This window comes from Gobius niger (genome assembly GCF_951799975.1).
Source record: "Gobius niger genome assembly, chromosome: 11".
Lineage (NCBI taxonomy): Eukaryota > Metazoa > Chordata > Actinopteri > Gobiiformes > Gobiidae > Gobius > Gobius niger.
In genome coordinates this window covers 19654913-19672105 of record NC_136862.1, presented here as the reverse complement: position 1 = coordinate 19672105, position 17193 = coordinate 19654913, and the positions used below count along the sequence as shown (strand labels likewise).

The following is a 17193-nucleotide window of genomic DNA, read 5'->3' as shown; positions in this document are numbered from 1 at the left end:
ATTGTTACCCTGCCACTGAGCTATATATATATATATACATACACACATACATATTCAATTCATCTTTTTATTTGAGCATCTGAGAAAAATACATGCGTAGGTGAATAAGTAAATAAATAGATTAATATGGTATGGTAAAAAAGGAAAATAATACCAATTTATTGGATGCAAACCTGTTTTCAGCTTACAGGCTTACATTCCTAGATTTTTTCTTCACACCGGTACTTCTTTGCAATTTAATCACAAGATAAGGAAGTATTTTTTTGAAATGGTGTTGCATTTGTTAAACTCGATGTTTTTTTATGTAAAAAAAAAGTTTATCCTGAAGGATTTTAACTTTCATAATATGATTCTTCTGAACTGGATCTTCATGTTTTTTATAAGCTAACACATTTCTAGAGCTTCTCTTCATCAGAGCTTAGATAAATTGAGACATTTAATCACAGGTCAACATTCATGTATGACTTAAAGATTGGGCATGAACGATTTGACGACAATTTCAAATCACAATAGATGATAATAATAATAATAATAATAATAATAATGTTAAACCTGTGTGAACTCTAAAAATAAATTTTACTGTGCTCTTAAAGACAATTAAGGCTACTGTAGTTTGCACAATCCTAACTTTTTGGATCTGGCATATTCAATGTGATATTGTCATTGCATACAAAGATGTGTTTCTATTTAGAGGTGTACTCCTGCTCTAACATTGCTTTCAAACTTTTTATTGCCTGCAGGTACAGCATCCTCTCTGGAAATGAGCGAATGACTTTTCTGATGAAGCCAGATACAGGAGTGCTCAGTCTGTCTAACAAGAGGAGACAGGGCATGAAACTGTCCTATCAGCTCAATGTGTCCGTGTCCGATGGAGTCTTCACCAACACAGCGCAGGTGAGACGGCGTTCTCCAACTCCAATTTACCCCTGTCAGATCACTGGATATTACATTTTCTATTTTTGACTCGCATATAGAGAAATACTGCCCTGTGCACTGACCCATAACATCACGTTTATTAAATGGTGCGTTACAATGTCCGCTGCTCACGGTTTTAATGCCCCAGTGGTTAACATGTGTTCGGATCATATCAGGTTCGTAGTCAGACAAGCTGACAAAGTGCACACATTCATGCCTAGAGGGGATGCGAAACGGAGCCACAGATCACAGAAAACTAAACTTCTTGCACAGCCAATATTTTTCATTAATTCCTGCACATTTCATCAACTTTGACACTGAGCTATGAACATATGTTACTTGTGTTGTGTCACTCTTCAAACCATACCAGAAAATTCAGATATCCACTTTATGCCAGTCCTAAACCCACACAAATAAAAAAAAAAATCTGGAATGTTTTTTCCTGTGAATACAATGCATTAGTGGTGTGTACTGCTAACTACTTTATATGTACAGATTCAACTTTTTTCAACTTTTCAAACAAGCACGACTCTACTTTATGAAGCGATCATTGTTTGCTACATTGACCTCATAAGAAAATATATATTGTGGATTAGCTACAGTACTTTCATTTTATTCTTTATTATTAAACTATTCTAGCCATTTGGATAACACTTTATTTTAGCACTCACTTCTTAACAGCTAATTATGTGCGAATAATTAGTAACTTATTAGTCCATATTTGGCATTACCATATTCAACATCTTACTAGCTACTAACCTCTTTCTCACATCAATTGGGGAACACATTCTAAGATACAAAATACTTAATTAAGAGGTAATTGGACATAAATTAGACCAAGTATGATTTGTTTGCTTGCTTAAGATTTGTCCCCGTTTATCAAGAGTTAATGAATGAACAACAGTTTTGATTGTATTAACCTGTTACTTGCCCCCTGATCAGGGCGCTAGAGTTAGGGTTGGGGTAACGATTACGGTTAGACAGCAATGTGATGAAAGTTGTGTGTCACTCACACAGCTCTTACATACAACACTGACAGAAAATACACACTTGTTGTACATTGTGCCACAACCCCAAAATTATCTCTACACAATGGAGATAATTTTTTCACTCAAACATGGCTGTAAATACAACTCAAGTGGCACTAGCCCACAGTCAGCTTTATCCATTAGCTTCTTCGTGATTCCATTAGTGTGTATTGGGGCTGCGGGTCGGAGCAGGGAAATCATATTCAACATCTTACAAACTCCTAACAAACACTTTCCCATTTATTAATTCTACAGTTTATCAGCCAGAAATTAGACCGTTGTTTGACATTAATTATAGTGTAAATACCTTTCTGGTTATACAGGCCTTATTAGGTAATCTGCCAGTTTAGGGTTAGCAATTTTGCATATCCAAAACCCAAACTTACAGCCTATATATCAGTGTGATTCCTCATTTGAAAGCTAATACTCTCACAGACAGTTAATGAGTAAAACAAATGCAACATGCTACGACACCTGCAGTGACACTTATGGCCTCGAGGGGCATGAGTTACTTAGTACTGCTTTAAACAGGAGAGCTGATTAACTATCAATTAGCTGTTAATAAGTGAGTGCTAAAATAAAGTGTTCCCGTTGTTATTTGTTATTTGTTATTTGAAGCTTGTAATCCAGACTTTCGATGACATGTTAGTCACCTTGGGTATGTGAAGTTATTTTCAGTGATTATCAAATGACTTGTGTTAAGTACATACAGTATCCAAATGCTTTGTGAAAATGTCTGTAAACAGTAAAACATTGTACCATTCTGATGCATTATTACTTTCTATCTGTTTAACAAGGTAGTATTGTCTTTTTTGCCTCTAGGTCATCATTCGTGTTTTGGGAGCTAATTTATACAGTCCTGTTTTTAGCCAGAGGTTCTATCTGGCAGAGGTCGGTGAAAACACACCTGCAGGGTCAAAGGTTATTCAGGTAAATAAACCTTGTTGTCGACCTATCTAGCTTTACTCTGTTCACAGCTGGAGGCCTGAGCTAAATGTGAATGCTTTACTTACTCCAGGTCCTGGCGACTGATGAGGATTCTGGATTATACGGTCAGATCACATACTCCTTCGTGAACGACCTGGGAAAAACTCAGTTCACTATCGATGCAGACGGAGTTATATCCACAAATCAGCGGCTGGACAGAGAAAGCCCCCGGAATAAAGATATGGTGCTGACTGTGATGGCTCTAGACGGAGGAGGTCAGTGGTTTGAGTGTCTAAACACTGGAGTCTGAGATTCAGCTTTTATATCAACATCTTTCTACACCTGCAGTTAAGATTTAGAACATCATGAGAAATTAATGCAAGCTCCGTGTAATTTATATGCAAATTATGTAAATATGTAGAGAGGTAATACATTGGAGGAAAATATTGGCCTTTTGGTTGATAGTTCATCCATCGTCATGTGTCTCAGTTATTCAAATTTTACACCAATACCATTCAAAGTACATTGCCCTTATGTGTAGATTTCATACCTTCAGTGTGCAAGTGCAAATCCTCAACTTACACTGCATAAAAATAGCATCTCACATACGGTATGTTTTATTTACTGTCTTTTGACATACAAAGCTTCAGAAGTAACATAGCGGGGTCTCTCTGATAAATGCGTCTTCTGTGACTTACTTGAAATGGCAGAACAAAGTCAGTTTAATCTTTTTCCATGTGTACTTGAATGGAGCTTGCTTCTAAATTCCTTTGTTCTCTGTTGCAGGCCGTGCGTCGTTCTGCACGGTCAGGGTGGTCCTGGTAGATGAGAATGATAACGCGCCTCGGTTCAGGGCTGTTGAGTACAGGATGAGCATCAAAGCTAACGTGGCTAAGGGCTCCCTGGTCACTCAGATTCAGGCCACTGACCCGGATGCCGGCCCTAATGGACGCATCACCTATTCCCTGTACAGCGAGGCGCGGCTTTCTCTCGTCGATGTGCTGGAGGTCAGTGCCTCGGGTGTTTAATGGACTTTTATATCAGATGTTTTGCCAATGAAATTTTTGGCACAGTTGCATATTCAAAATGTGCTGGGACAGCGCAGTGCCTTGCAAATCCATTGCCATCCGTAATGTTTATTTTATGTAGTTCAAAGTTTGACGTAGGTTCTATCAAAGTATTTCATGACCTAAAATATTTTGCAGGTCACGATAACTGCCTGTAGCCTTCGATGGAGAATTGAATACAGCAAAACACCACAATATACTGCGTTTGCAATCAGTGAAAGTGAATTTTAAATTGTTAGTTGTGGTCCAAACTCATTCCTAACTTTCCTAATGATCTTTCGCACAAAGTGTAACATCCTTTTTACTAAATGATGAAAGACAAAACATATTTCATTCTATTACAAGAAAAAAGTGGACATTTCAATAAATAAATCAGCAATACTCTTACAGAATAATGATGCATGAGTTGTGTTCTCTCGCCCAACTGCTAACTCTCTCTGTATAGTGAAAACAATATTTCAGAGAGGTATTGTTTTATAGACGGTATAACTGCAGCTGTTGGGCATGAGGTTTTTTTCCTGTTATAGGAGCCATACTTAGGGCTTGGCCATTAAAAAGTTTTGGAATTAGTTTGGAATTATTGCTATTGCAGCAGTCCTAAAGTTGTATCTCCAGAAACCCATGGATAGCGAGCTTCTTACTGTTTTCTCTCTCTCCATCTCCAGGTGGAGGCCGACAGTGGGTGGATGATGACCAAGAGCACTGTAGATCACCTCCAGGGGACCGTACTGTCTTTCTTTGTCAAAGCCACAGACTCCGGTTCTCCTCCTAAACACTCTCTGGTCTCTGCATTCATCCACGTGGTCCCGCCCGATGCTTTTGTCCCTTCCTTCAGCCAACCACAGTACTCGTTCACCATCCCAGAGGACACCGTGGTCGGGATGGCCCTGGGGTCAGTGTACATGGGCGCGGGGCAGACTGGCTTTTTCACTGCCATAGCGGGAGAGACAAAGGACAGTAACCAGGAAGGGACATTTACAGTGGAGAAGGAGACGGGTTTGATTCGACTGGTCCTGCCCCTTGACTATGAAGAGGTCAGCACCTTTAGATTCAAGGTTTCTGCAACAACCAGGAGAGACCTGATAGAGACTGTGTCTACTGTAGACGTGGAAGTCAAGGTAAGTAATCAGTTTAGCACCCTGTCCTAAGCCATTAACTTACCTGCAGAATACACAAACAGGCAGTTTTATACTTGTGTTGTTTTACTTTTTGAAGTTCACTCTGTAATTTAATGAACGATATGGCTTCATCTTGTGCATGCATATAAGTGATGGCCACTAGACTGCATCTCTGTGACCACTGTTCAACCTATGTCCTGTCTAAAACCCAATAGATAGAGGATGATCAATGAAAGTTAAACCCGCCAAGTGCATTTTCTCCAGATCAGCTTTATCCAAATCTAAAAGCTTCTCGACTGGAGCTTACACCTCATTTTTATAGCCCAAGACCTACAAAACTCATCTAAGCTTCTTCTTCTTCGTTAGGATTGTCACGTTTTCATAGTTTTTGTTGCTTGTTTGATATGTTTTGATCACATTTTTGCGGCATGATCACAGTTAAAAGCAATGAAACAGTGACAAAAACTAACAAAAATGTTACAGAAACGTGACGACAACATGATAAAAACATGACAAAAAATAGAATGAAAATGCGTCAAAAATGTATCAAAAAAAAGCAATGATATTGCTGACAAAAGCAGAAGAAGCTCAGATGAGTGTTGTTACAAGGCCGTGGGAACCCAGGGTGCTTAGGATGCAACCACACCCCCTGGTGGATCATTTACGCATTACAGGCAATATTAAATAAATAGGAAACAAGCACAGAAATAGCGTTTTTGGGGGCAATCTTGTCTCTCAGCACCCCCTAACAAAAATATCTTCCCATGGCTCTGGACTGTTGTAGGTCTTAGCTTTTCAAATGAGGGGTTACAAACGTAAGCTCCAGTTGAGAAGCATTTACATTTGGGCAAAGCTGACGAGTTGGGGGTTAAGAGGTTAACGTTCAGGCCTGTAATTTTGCGCGCGTTTGTTTGCAGGTACTCGACATCAATGACAACAAGCCAGATTTTGAGACCAACCCGTATGTGGCCACTGTGATGGAGGGGATGCCTGTCGGGACCAGAGTGGTGCAAGTACGAGCCCTCGATCCAGACTGGGGCTCCAACGGACAGGTCTTTGGCATTAACATAATTTACATAATAATGGAATATTACGTGATGTGGTATTTTCTCTTGAAAGTGACGACATATTTTTGACCACAGGTGACATACAGCCTTGGACCTATGTTGTCTAATTCAGAGTTAACAAAGGAGTCACCGCCATCCACTAGTACAGAGAGAAAAGCTTCATTTACCATCGACAGCAAGACAGGCTGGATTACCACGCTGAGCCAAATGGACCACGAATTCTGCTCAAGCTACAGTTTCGAAGTGGTCGCTTCAGATTTGGGAGAGGCCAAATCGCTGTCCTCCACGACTGTCGTAACCATCACTGTATCGGACGTGAACGACAACCCGCCCCAGTTTGAGCGGGAGCTGTACCAAGGAGCGGTGAAGGAGAGTGACCCACTGGGGGAGGTGGTGGCTGTCCTCAAAACCAGAGATCGTGACGGGACGGACCAAAATCGGATGGTCAGCTTTTACATCACCGGTGAGAAAATGATAGCATAACGCTCCCGTAATCAAGCCTGATATATTGTCGGTTAAAGTCGTAGTTCACAGTGCAATTAGATAAGGTCGAGCTGCTTAGAAATTAAACTTTGTTCTCTGTGAAAGTTTTATTAAAGGTCAAATTCTGAATTTATCCTCATATATTACTAACCTTTCCCATTTTATTGCAGGCTTAGATTCCGGTCCTGCGCTGAGCGAAAAAACATCCAGAGTAGAGGCAGAAATCCACTTCCTAAATTGAAAACTTGCTGATTGTCCAACGTGTGACTGTCATTATAAAAGGCAATAAATGTATTTTAGTAGAATTAAAGTAATTGAAAGAAAGGTCAGTGAAAGTGAGTGGTATAAGAAAGGACATAGTGGAACTTGTATTTTGCAATGATAAAATGAAGGTTTAAATTTAAGATATGCCCTCTCCGTTACGTCTGAAAATACATTTGTAAATAAAAATTACAATATATTAGGGATTGTATCCGGCTCGACGGACCAATATTGGGGAAATGTAGGACTGTATTATGATTTTGGAATTTTTCATCCACTGAGGGATAGGGAGTTCAGCTTCCTGATGGCCTTGTGTCTGAAACTGTTCTTCAGAATATATATAAAAATATATAATCTGAAACTATGCTAAAAATATGAATAACTGTCAGATATATCATTTTAACCCACCTCTGTCACAGACGCAGACATTTGCAACTGACTGGTAGCTGACTGCTCATGTTCCGTTACCTAGCAACCATAAACTCCTCCCACCCATCAATGCTCCCAGCTGGTCAACTAAAAATAGATCATTTACAACACAATATGTGGAATATGGCGATAACAATATTTTTCGCGATATTTTACTGAACAAAGAAGGTCCCACTAAATTCAAACAAAACTTGTAAGTGATTTGTTTTCAAAGCAACTAAATCAGGATCGAGTCTGACTAAAAAAGGATCTAAATTGTGAAACTGCAACTGAACCTTTCTACATGTTTGCGTCAAAGAATATCTAAATCTCTTTCAGACGGAATATATTGTGGCGTCTCGCGATATGGACTTTGTGTCACTTAAAGGAACAGGCCACCGTTTTTCCATACTGAGATATGTTCTTACCCGAGTTTAAACGAGTTTATACCTGTCTGGTCTTGAGTGCACTCAGTCATGCAAAAAGACCAAAGATGTTGTCAGCATTCGGCTTCTCCCAGTATATTCCTATAAGTCCAAACAGGGGTGAAGTTGGAACACACAAAGACCAGACAGGTGCGTATCAACTTGTCTAAGCTCAGGTAAGAACGTATCTCAGAAAAACGGCAGTGATGCAACCCTAAAGTATCCTATTATTCTTTTTTGACACTGCTAGGAACGTATTGTTTTCATCTCAGTGAAACGTGGGTTCTGTACATCAGTGTAAAACAAGGGTGCGGACTTTAAAGGCAGTGCAGTCTTTAGTATTCATGTTTGGTTTCTGATCGTGACTATGATTTAAAACAGTGATAAAGCTGTTGTTATGAAAGGTCAAATTTCAAGAGCTGCTACTTCGCACTACGTTGAGACTTGAAGATAGATGCGTATTGATTGGGACCTGCCTCATATTTGTGTGCGTTGGCAGCTGAAGAAGGCAGTGGATGCTTTTTGAATGAATAAAACTGCATTCTGTCAAAAATAATGAAACAGCTATTCTAAAGAAATGTATTGACCTGCAAATCTCATAAGACAAAGTTTCACTGACACTTCGGGACAAATGAGAATTACACTGATATTTGTACTTTCATTTGGAGCCTACACGTGTTACTGAGCAACAATAGAGTACCAAAAAAATCTGCAGAACTATCTGTTTTGACTTCTCTAACCTCGGGGTAAAAAAACTATTTTTAGTGAGCCATAAAACATGTCAATTAACATGGTTTTAAAAAAAAAGGACAATTGCGCTTTTAGTTTGACCGCTCTAATGAGTTGGAATGGAGCGATCAAACGCTTGTTTATTTTTATGGTGACCAATAAAATATGAATAATTAAAATGAGAATAAAATGGTCCAATAAATTGAACCAACTGGATTTCCTCGACAAAAATAACATGTAGCTTCTTCAGCAGGCTGGTTGTGACTGTGTCCCAGAAGATCACAGGGTGGAAGGTTACACATGAAAGTGCACAGGTGTTTAAAATCTCAAAGTGACAACATTTAGCTTGTTGAAGAAGCTACATCTTACTACGCATTACATTTTGTTTACTGTTGCTTATTCAGTTTAATCCCTGTGTGTCTTCTCCAGGTGGGAACTCGCGCGGCGTGTTTGGCCTGGCTCTGGTTCAGGGTGAGTGGAAGGTCTACGTCAGCGGGATCTTGGATCGTGAGCTGCAGAGCTGGTATCTGCTCAACATCACGGCGAGCGACGGCCTTTATGTGGCTCGGACCGCGGTGGATGTCACTGTCATGGACGCCAACGACAACAGCCCCATCTGCAATCAGGTCAGGGGCAGAGCAGGATAAACACAAATAAAACACAGAGCAGGGGAGGCAAACACAGAAGCAGGTGGTCGGGGTATTTACAGCAAACTCTGCACATCCAAATTATGAAATGGGCAATAGTTTGTCATTGCCCATAAAGAAATATTACATGCACATAAAAGTCCAAAATGATCCCAAAAACTAGTAAATGGGAGCACTTTTGAAAACACTTTGGATGGTGTCCTTCATATTTTAGAATAGCTTTAGTATTTCATTTTTTTGTAGTAGAGTGAATAATATATCAAAATAAAGCCGAAGCTGAGAACATCAATTGGTCCTCTGTGGTTACAACATGCTGGTGTGGTCACAAAAGCATTTCAAAGCTGCGATAACATTTGAACACAAGAAATGTCCTCTGGCAAGATAAAACTTATCCTGAGAAAGACACGTGTGAAAAACATGGCACTTCCTGTAGGTAATGTGTTTCTGTTTTTCTCCTTTTTTTTACTGCAATAATATGCATTTAAACTTTCTCCACTGAATGAAGCATAGGTCATATTTTTCATTGTAGCAGTAAAACTAAAACTTTTAAAGGAGTAGCATAATAGACCTTTACTGTGTTTACTTCCATCCAAGTTTTGTTAAATGCTAAAATAAAATGAAACCAAACACAATCGAGGTATGAGTCAGCAGTTAAACTTTACAGGTTTAAATATTGCTTTTTGCTTTGCCACAGGAGATCTATGGCAGGGGGAAAGTTGTATAATTGAGCTCTGCGGCCCTCGGGGAATATAACACTAATCCACAATTCTTCAATTTCAAGTAATTAACCGGGAAGCCTTTCGCTTTTTATTAAACTTTTACCAATTCTGTTTGAAATTCGTCTTGCCTGTCTCCCAGCTCTTTTCTTATATTCCCTCTGTTTCATAGCAGGCCAATGAGAGTCTTTAAACTGGCATTAAAATCTTAAAAGAAGGATGTACGTTGTTACAGAGTTAGATTAAAGGTATTTATTTAATGTAGTGAGAATAGAAGGACGCCGTGTTTCTACCTTTGTGTTTTAAAATTTTAAACGCGTTATTACTTTAGATACAGTATGCACTCTTATTGATTTTTGAGAGTTTGAGAGTTCGTCTCTGAAGCTGTATTTTTTGTGCGGTGTTTCAGGTCTGCAGTGGTCAGTGTCAAAAGTAGTTCAAAGACAGTGTGAAAAAAACCTAAATCAATGTAAAAACCTTGAAGAAATAAAGCTGGTGGTTTTGATAGAAAAAGGTGCTGGAATACACAGGACAGTTTTAATGTATATTAGTAACTTGTATAGTAGTAACTTGTAAAGCTACAATGAACATATTTAAACAGACACAGTTCAGCTTTCCACTGTGCATTTATGTTCAAAAGCTCTTAACCCCTGCCTTAACCAAGCACATTTTCTCCCGCTTTACCCAAATCTAAAAGCTTCTCGGTTTACAGCCTATAGGCCAGAGTAACACCTTATTTAAAAGCTAAGACCAACTAAACTGATCTAAAAGGATCTTATTCCTGCGTTGTTGCTTTGTTGGGGTCACTCTTTAGATTTTTTTTTGTCACTTTTTTGGGGGGATTTTTGTTGCATTTTAGTTACTTTTTTGTTGCATTTTTTGTCACTTTTTGTAAAAAAAATTGTTACATTTTGTCTCTTTTTTGTTGAATTTATTATTTTTTCATTTTTTTTCATTTTTGTCACTTTTTTGTTGTATTTTTGTCACTTTTTTGTCGCAATTTTGTCACTTTTTTATTGCATTTTTTGTTGCACTTTTTCCTAGAAGCTTCCAATTTGGGTAAAGCCAAACCGGAGGAAATGTGCCCAGTTCAGGCGGGGGTTAGAGTCAGAGGAGGAACTTAACTGTGCTCATTCTGTCTGTGGAGATAATAGGCACATAGTACTGCGAGGTTGGTACTTCATACAGTATTCCTGTGCTGTTTAGTTTTATTCTTTATTTCTTTATTTTTACTCCCAGGCTGTTTACACTGCATCTTTTCCCGAGGACATTCCGACTAACAAGGGCATACTGACGGTGGGAGCGACAGACGCTGACGCCGGCTCAAGCGCAGAGATCCAATACTCACTGTTCGGTATAGGTGTGGAGGATTTCTACATGGACGCAAACACTGGTAATATTGTGTTATATTGGAAAAACAACACAGCACTGATACAACACACCTTTAGTCCAATGTGTGCTTTCGGAAGACAACTGCCTGTTAAACTTGCCCTTTTAGCTTAATAACGCCCGCGTGATTTTTGCCTTCATCACATTTATGTTTCTGTGTGATCACGGAAGAAAAGATCACAAATGGGCCAACAACAACAACAACAACAACTGATCTTTTGTCAGATTCCAGTGAAGCTTCAGAAATAGGGCTGTACAATATTAAACATGCACATGTATTTTGGAGGGGATTTATGTTGCTCAAAAAGCTAATTATCTCAAATAAACTCTATAAGTGCATTAAAATACTTCATATACTTTTTGAGGGATTCCACATTACTATTTTTATGTTTTAACAGCAATATTTTTTTTGTGATCAACTTTTTATTAAGATTTTTTCTTTAAGTTTGGGAGTGTATACATTTTTATTATTAAGAATAAAAATACATTTTAACAATATATTCATAAAAAACCAACAGAAACATGTGTATGTGAATGCTCTCACCAATAGATCCCGCCACACACATCCTCCCTCGCTCCAGGACCAAGACCCTCCCAGACCCCAAGCCACTCCACACCCCAAACCCCAGACCCCCAAAGCCCCCTCGCACCCCCCTCCCAACCCATGGCACATGTACATATTGAAAAATAATCATGTATGTAAACATCTATATAAACCCATATATTATTACACACATATCCATACACATACACATGCCTGACAGCCATATAATAATCATAGATAATACAGATAATAATACATTACAGATAATATGTATTATCTGTAATGAACAGTGCAATGATTAATTATGGTTAATCATTGTAACCATAATTATTGTCAGTTTTATTACCATGACCACTGTTTGTCTGATAAGAGATGTTTCAATGTTGCTATTACAGTATCCCAGCTTTGGACATACTTAATTTTAGCTCCATGCATCTTGGAGACCCATCGCTCTAGCATTAGCAGCAATATTTGCCTTTTTTTGGTTGATTTCTTGACATTACGCTTCTCAATTTAGCAAATTTGCATATATTCCTAACAACAATTTTCGACATTATCTGGTAGACCTCTATATGCCAAGAGTCTTCCTACATGCAAAACATGATTGCATTCAGCCCCTTAGCACACTAATGTTTCCATTCTGATCCTCCAAGAATAGAGATTTTGCAGTGCATAACTTACCTGCTGCTAATACTACTGTTAATACTCCTGCGACCTTCATTTTATTGCTCCGTTAGGTGAGCTCCGTACGGCCACTACAATGGACCGCGAGGTCACACCCAGCTACCGTCTTATCGCCCAGGCAACAGATGGAGGAGGCCTGTTTTGCCGCTCTGACATTTCCCTGAAGGTGTTGGACGTGAATGACAATGCGCCCACGTTCTCCTCCACTCATTACATGTCGAGCGTGTACGAGAGCGCGACGCCCAAAGCCTTACTCACACGCCTACAAGCCAGCGACCCGGACGAAGGTGAGATTGGGGACCGCTGCATACTTAATCTGACAAATGCTTTCCCTTTGTGCGAGTGCATCCATCTGGAGAAGATGGTTTCTTAAGCCTACTTAAACTGCACTGTTCATGAGGGGTAGGGCACATGGGGCAATACTTGCATCAACATGTGATTTTTGTATTATGTCAGCTGTTCACAGAGGACTGTTTCAGACTTTAATGCTGGATTTTGCTGATCACACCAAGATGATTCAAAAAGACTTCATCCAACTTATTTTACTTTTTATTGTTTTTAGAAAGGTAAGATGAGCCAAGGGAACAAGGGGTTTAAATGAGGACTTATATCCTTTCGGTCCTTATTTGCTCCACCGTTAATTTCCCTGTTGTAGGCGAGATAAAGAAGATACAAGAATGGAGTTTTGTTGGCTGGCAAATTCGTGAATCAAAATCGATCATCAAAATAAAGATAAGGAGAAAGCGCAAGCCACTGTATATCAGATAAATCTATCGTGTTTACATTTTGGTTGGTATTTTCTTTTGTCATTCACATAACTACTCACATGCCTATCTATTGAATTCAATCTCTTCCCAGGTTTCAACCGCACAATCGTCTACTCCCTGGTGGATTCTGTCAATGGCTTCTTCTCTATTGACCCCATGTCCGGAGTTGTCATTCTGGAGAGGGCTCTGGACAGGGAAAGCCGCGACTCTTTCCGAATTCGAGTTCAAGCGACTGACCAGGCTGGGCAGCAGGGGGCGCTCTCCTCTCAGGTGATGATTGTGCACTTACAGGCTGATTTTCTGCATGAGGATCACACAGTCCCTCTTAAACACATCAATGTGTCCATGATGTTTGCACCACATAATCAAATGTAGATTATGCAGATAGAGATCCATCTTCCTGGCGATGTGCAATCTGTTTTTTAGTCCTTACGCATGACTAGAACACAAGCCAATGAATAAAAACATGTTTGTTTACTGCTGAGATCTGATAAGAAAAGCTGAGATTTTAATTTAGATAAGACCTCGGCAGAACGGGATGGGCCACATAGGGGAAGGTGACAGTTATAGAGGAAACAGATCTATAGAAGAAGTCTTAAAAGATGATAAAACACTAGATTAGACTGACTTATCCCTCAATATAAGGTCATATCATAACTTTATAGCCAGATAAATCTGTCATATTTTTGTTTTTGCGCTCCATGACATTGCATATAACTTTGTCCGTGGTATAATTCTTATGCAGTGCATACGCTATAATCAGTAGCATAAAACAGTCTTTATTTTAGAACCTCATGTGCCACTTGTTTTATTTCATAGAAGACAAGTAATATGTAATTAAAGTGAGGAGTATCAAAGTGTCTCTGGGGCAGAACTTGTTATAGTGTTAATAAAAGGATTGAACATGTGCAAAAATGTTATTGCTTTAAAGAGAGCGGAGGAAATCATATATTTTGCAATGTCCTTGCACATATAGGAGGTAGGGGAGACCAGGGCTACACACTCTTGAGTTCACTGCTCATCAACAGAAAATCCTCAAGAGCCAGACATGCATTAAATGAAAGCTTGAACCCTTGACTTGAAGGAGACCTCGCTCTATTTGTACTATCATGTTGCAATAAATAGTTATTAACCGTCAAACACAACAAAATCGACTGTGACAATGTGCCCTATATGCGGGGCAGGTTGTCACAAAGTGTGGGGTTGGGTGTCACCATTGTTTTCAATGGAGTTTTTTATGTCAACTTGTCAAAAGGACAAAATATGTTTTATAACAGTTGCAATGCCAGATGTGTTCATTTGAAGCAACTGTTGATTTTCTTGCAAAATGCTCTATGAGGCGCAAAATGTACTAAGTTCACTAAAATTACCCAAACATATATATGGACTCTATAAAAGCTAATGTTAAAATAAAGTGATCATCAATACATATTAGACACAAAAGAAAAAATGTCCCACCATGTTATACCCCATGTGACAAGTGACTCCTCAGTTTTTGTGACAAATAACCCCAAGTGTCCACTTTACCAACAATGTAAGCTAGCTAACAAACGACTTTAGCATGTTAGCTCTAAAACGGCTCAAACATCAGTGTCTTTCAGATCAGTGTCTTTTGTTTCAGGCACTATCTAAAGAAAAGCTCTCATTACAGAAATAACCCAAACATTAAAGTTTGGGAAAAAGCATAAAAACAATTCAAATGTTTCCTGTCTAAATGAGAGAACTATTATTGGAAGAGAAGAGGAATACTAATCCACATATTATATAGCAGTACCAGCATACAGCGCCCTCTAGTGTGGCTATAAAAAGCAATGTGACAAATTACACCACATGACAAATAGCCCCGGTCTCCCCTGTTTGTGGCAGGAAATATCCAAGCAAATCCCCTTGTTATTTACAAAACAAAAACAAAGAAATGGTTTCCTTCTGGGGATATATAATGTATAAAAGCTGCTAGCCTAAAAACATGTTCTGGAATGAACATGATTCTTGTGTTAGATTAGAAATGCATATTTCAGTCCTCTTTCAAATGGAAATACTTCTGTTCGAAGTAATCTGTACTGTGACCAAATCAAATCCTTGAAAGTTTGGCCGACTGACCCCACTTTGGGCAGCCTGCACATCAAACTCAATTGCCTGTTTAGTATTTGCATGCAGCTTCTTTCTTTTGTTCTAATCAGCACTTAGAACATTTTCAAGTAAGGCTTTTCTTTCAGTTTGTATACCTAGCTATAAAAGAAAAATTGACCAGCAATAAAACGATCCCAGCGGGCTATTATCACCTTGATTAGCATTGGGAAGAGATAGAGAGCCTACAGTAAATCTTGTGGCTGTGAATTATTATCTCTTTTATGGTGTCACTGTTGTTTCTTGGTCAGTGACACAGTGTACTCGCTCTCTCGCTCTTCTGTAATAAACTGACTGGATGCTGCTGTGCCTCTTTTGGCTTTTGGGTTTAGTCGGACACATCACTCAATTGATTTCTCCCCAGTCCTTCATCTTGTTAGCAAAGTGTTTAGTAGTTGTATTAATGTTTATAGCCCTTCTGTCTGCCTGACACCGCTGCTTCATAGCCCCCGGCGGTCACAGCACAGAGCAGGAAACTCAATCTTGCAGCTTTTTTTTGTTTTTTATTTCTCCCCCAGGTGGATTTGACCATTTTAGTGCTGGACGTGAATGACAATGCACCGCTCTTTCAGAGAAGAGATTACTCAGTCACAGTTCCTGAAGATGTTGCCGTGGGGACAGAGGTGATGCGTGTCCTTGCGACCAGCGCGGACATTGGGCCCAATGCAGAGATCACATACAGCATACGGTCCGGCAATGAGCTGGGCAAGTTTGCCATAGACAGAAAAGTCGGTACGTACAGAGGAATGTATGGCGGCTATTTCAGGCTTCAGTGCGAAATGACATCGGCAATAAATTCATTAAATATGCAGTTTTACGCCATAACATTATGACCACTGATGGGTAAAAGTGAATGTTATTATCCTATTATCTTTCCCATTTTCTTTTGGAGGGATATATGGAGAGCAGTCTGTCCTTGAATGACTCTTTGGCAGCAGGAAAAAAACACTTCCTGCACTATTAAAATCAACTTTTTGGGTCTTTTTAAGGAGCATCCATTTACAGTTGTGAAATAACATAAACAAAATGTAATATTAAGTATCAAACAACATGCATATTTAATGCCGTTACACTTTTTTTTTTGCCTCAGTAGAATATTGAATGACTATATCATCATTAGAGCAATAAATGCACTTAAATTTAGTTTTTGTACTGTTGCAAAAAGTAGAAATGAATGAAATACAAATTAATGAATAAATTAAACAATATTGCAACATTATTGCAAATGAAAACTCTTAAGGCAGGTAAGCCATAGGTGATGTGTCTGGACGACGACATTGTACACATCCTCTCTTGCTTTTCAGGTTCTATCTCTGTTGTGGACGACTTGGATTTTGAAGTGTGTAAAGACTTCTACCTAACAGTGGAGGCCTGGGACAATGGGAACCCCCCGCTGAGCACGGCTATCATGGCCACCATTGAACTTATGGACGTCAACGACAATGCCCCTGCTTTCAGCCAGGACATTTACAATGTGCTGGTCAGTGAGGATGCTGCTATCGGGCAAACCGTCACCAGGGTAAACACAGCTGAATACTTGATTCACCAAAATATTATGATCAAATAGTCATTATAAGTCCTGAAATTCATCAGGCATACTAGGAACAAATACTTTTCCTGTACCCTCTGCTAAGTGCTGTACCCCTGACAGTACATCACAGCTGTCCACCAACAATAATCATTTACTTGACTTGAGACTTAAACTCTTTTTCCACTCCTTTGACTTTCTCCTGTCGTGTTGTTGTCAGTTGCTGGCCGAGGACCTGGACAGTCAGGTTAATGGTCGAATCACCTACTCCATAATGAAAGGAGACCGGAGTAACCACTTCTGGATTGACCCTGTGACAGGACTGCTCAAAGTCAATAAGCGCCTTGACAGAGAACTAGTAAG

General features: G+C 39.3%; 1 protein-coding gene across 1 annotated transcript in view; it reads left to right on the top strand.

Annotated features, from left to right (window-relative positions):
• Window positions 1-17193, top strand: part of fat3b (FAT atypical cadherin 3b) — a 99267-nt gene that overhangs the window by 53677 nt on the left and 28397 nt on the right. Inside the window, exons 24-37 of the mRNA XM_079566945.1 lie at window positions 741-894; window positions 2766-2873; window positions 2962-3145; window positions 3657-3877; window positions 4603-5055; window positions 5973-6107; window positions 6198-6585; window positions 8858-9054; window positions 11031-11184; window positions 12462-12695; window positions 13267-13445; window positions 15821-16034; window positions 16607-16821; window positions 17051-17188. Of these exons, the coding sequence (XP_079423071.1) occupies window positions 741-894; window positions 2766-2873; window positions 2962-3145; window positions 3657-3877; window positions 4603-5055; window positions 5973-6107; window positions 6198-6585; window positions 8858-9054; window positions 11031-11184; window positions 12462-12695; window positions 13267-13445; window positions 15821-16034; window positions 16607-16821; window positions 17051-17188 (2974 nt within the window). The remainder of the gene's footprint in view (window positions 1-740; window positions 895-2765; window positions 2874-2961; window positions 3146-3656; window positions 3878-4602; window positions 5056-5972; window positions 6108-6197; window positions 6586-8857; window positions 9055-11030; window positions 11185-12461; window positions 12696-13266; window positions 13446-15820; window positions 16035-16606; window positions 16822-17050; window positions 17189-17193) is intronic.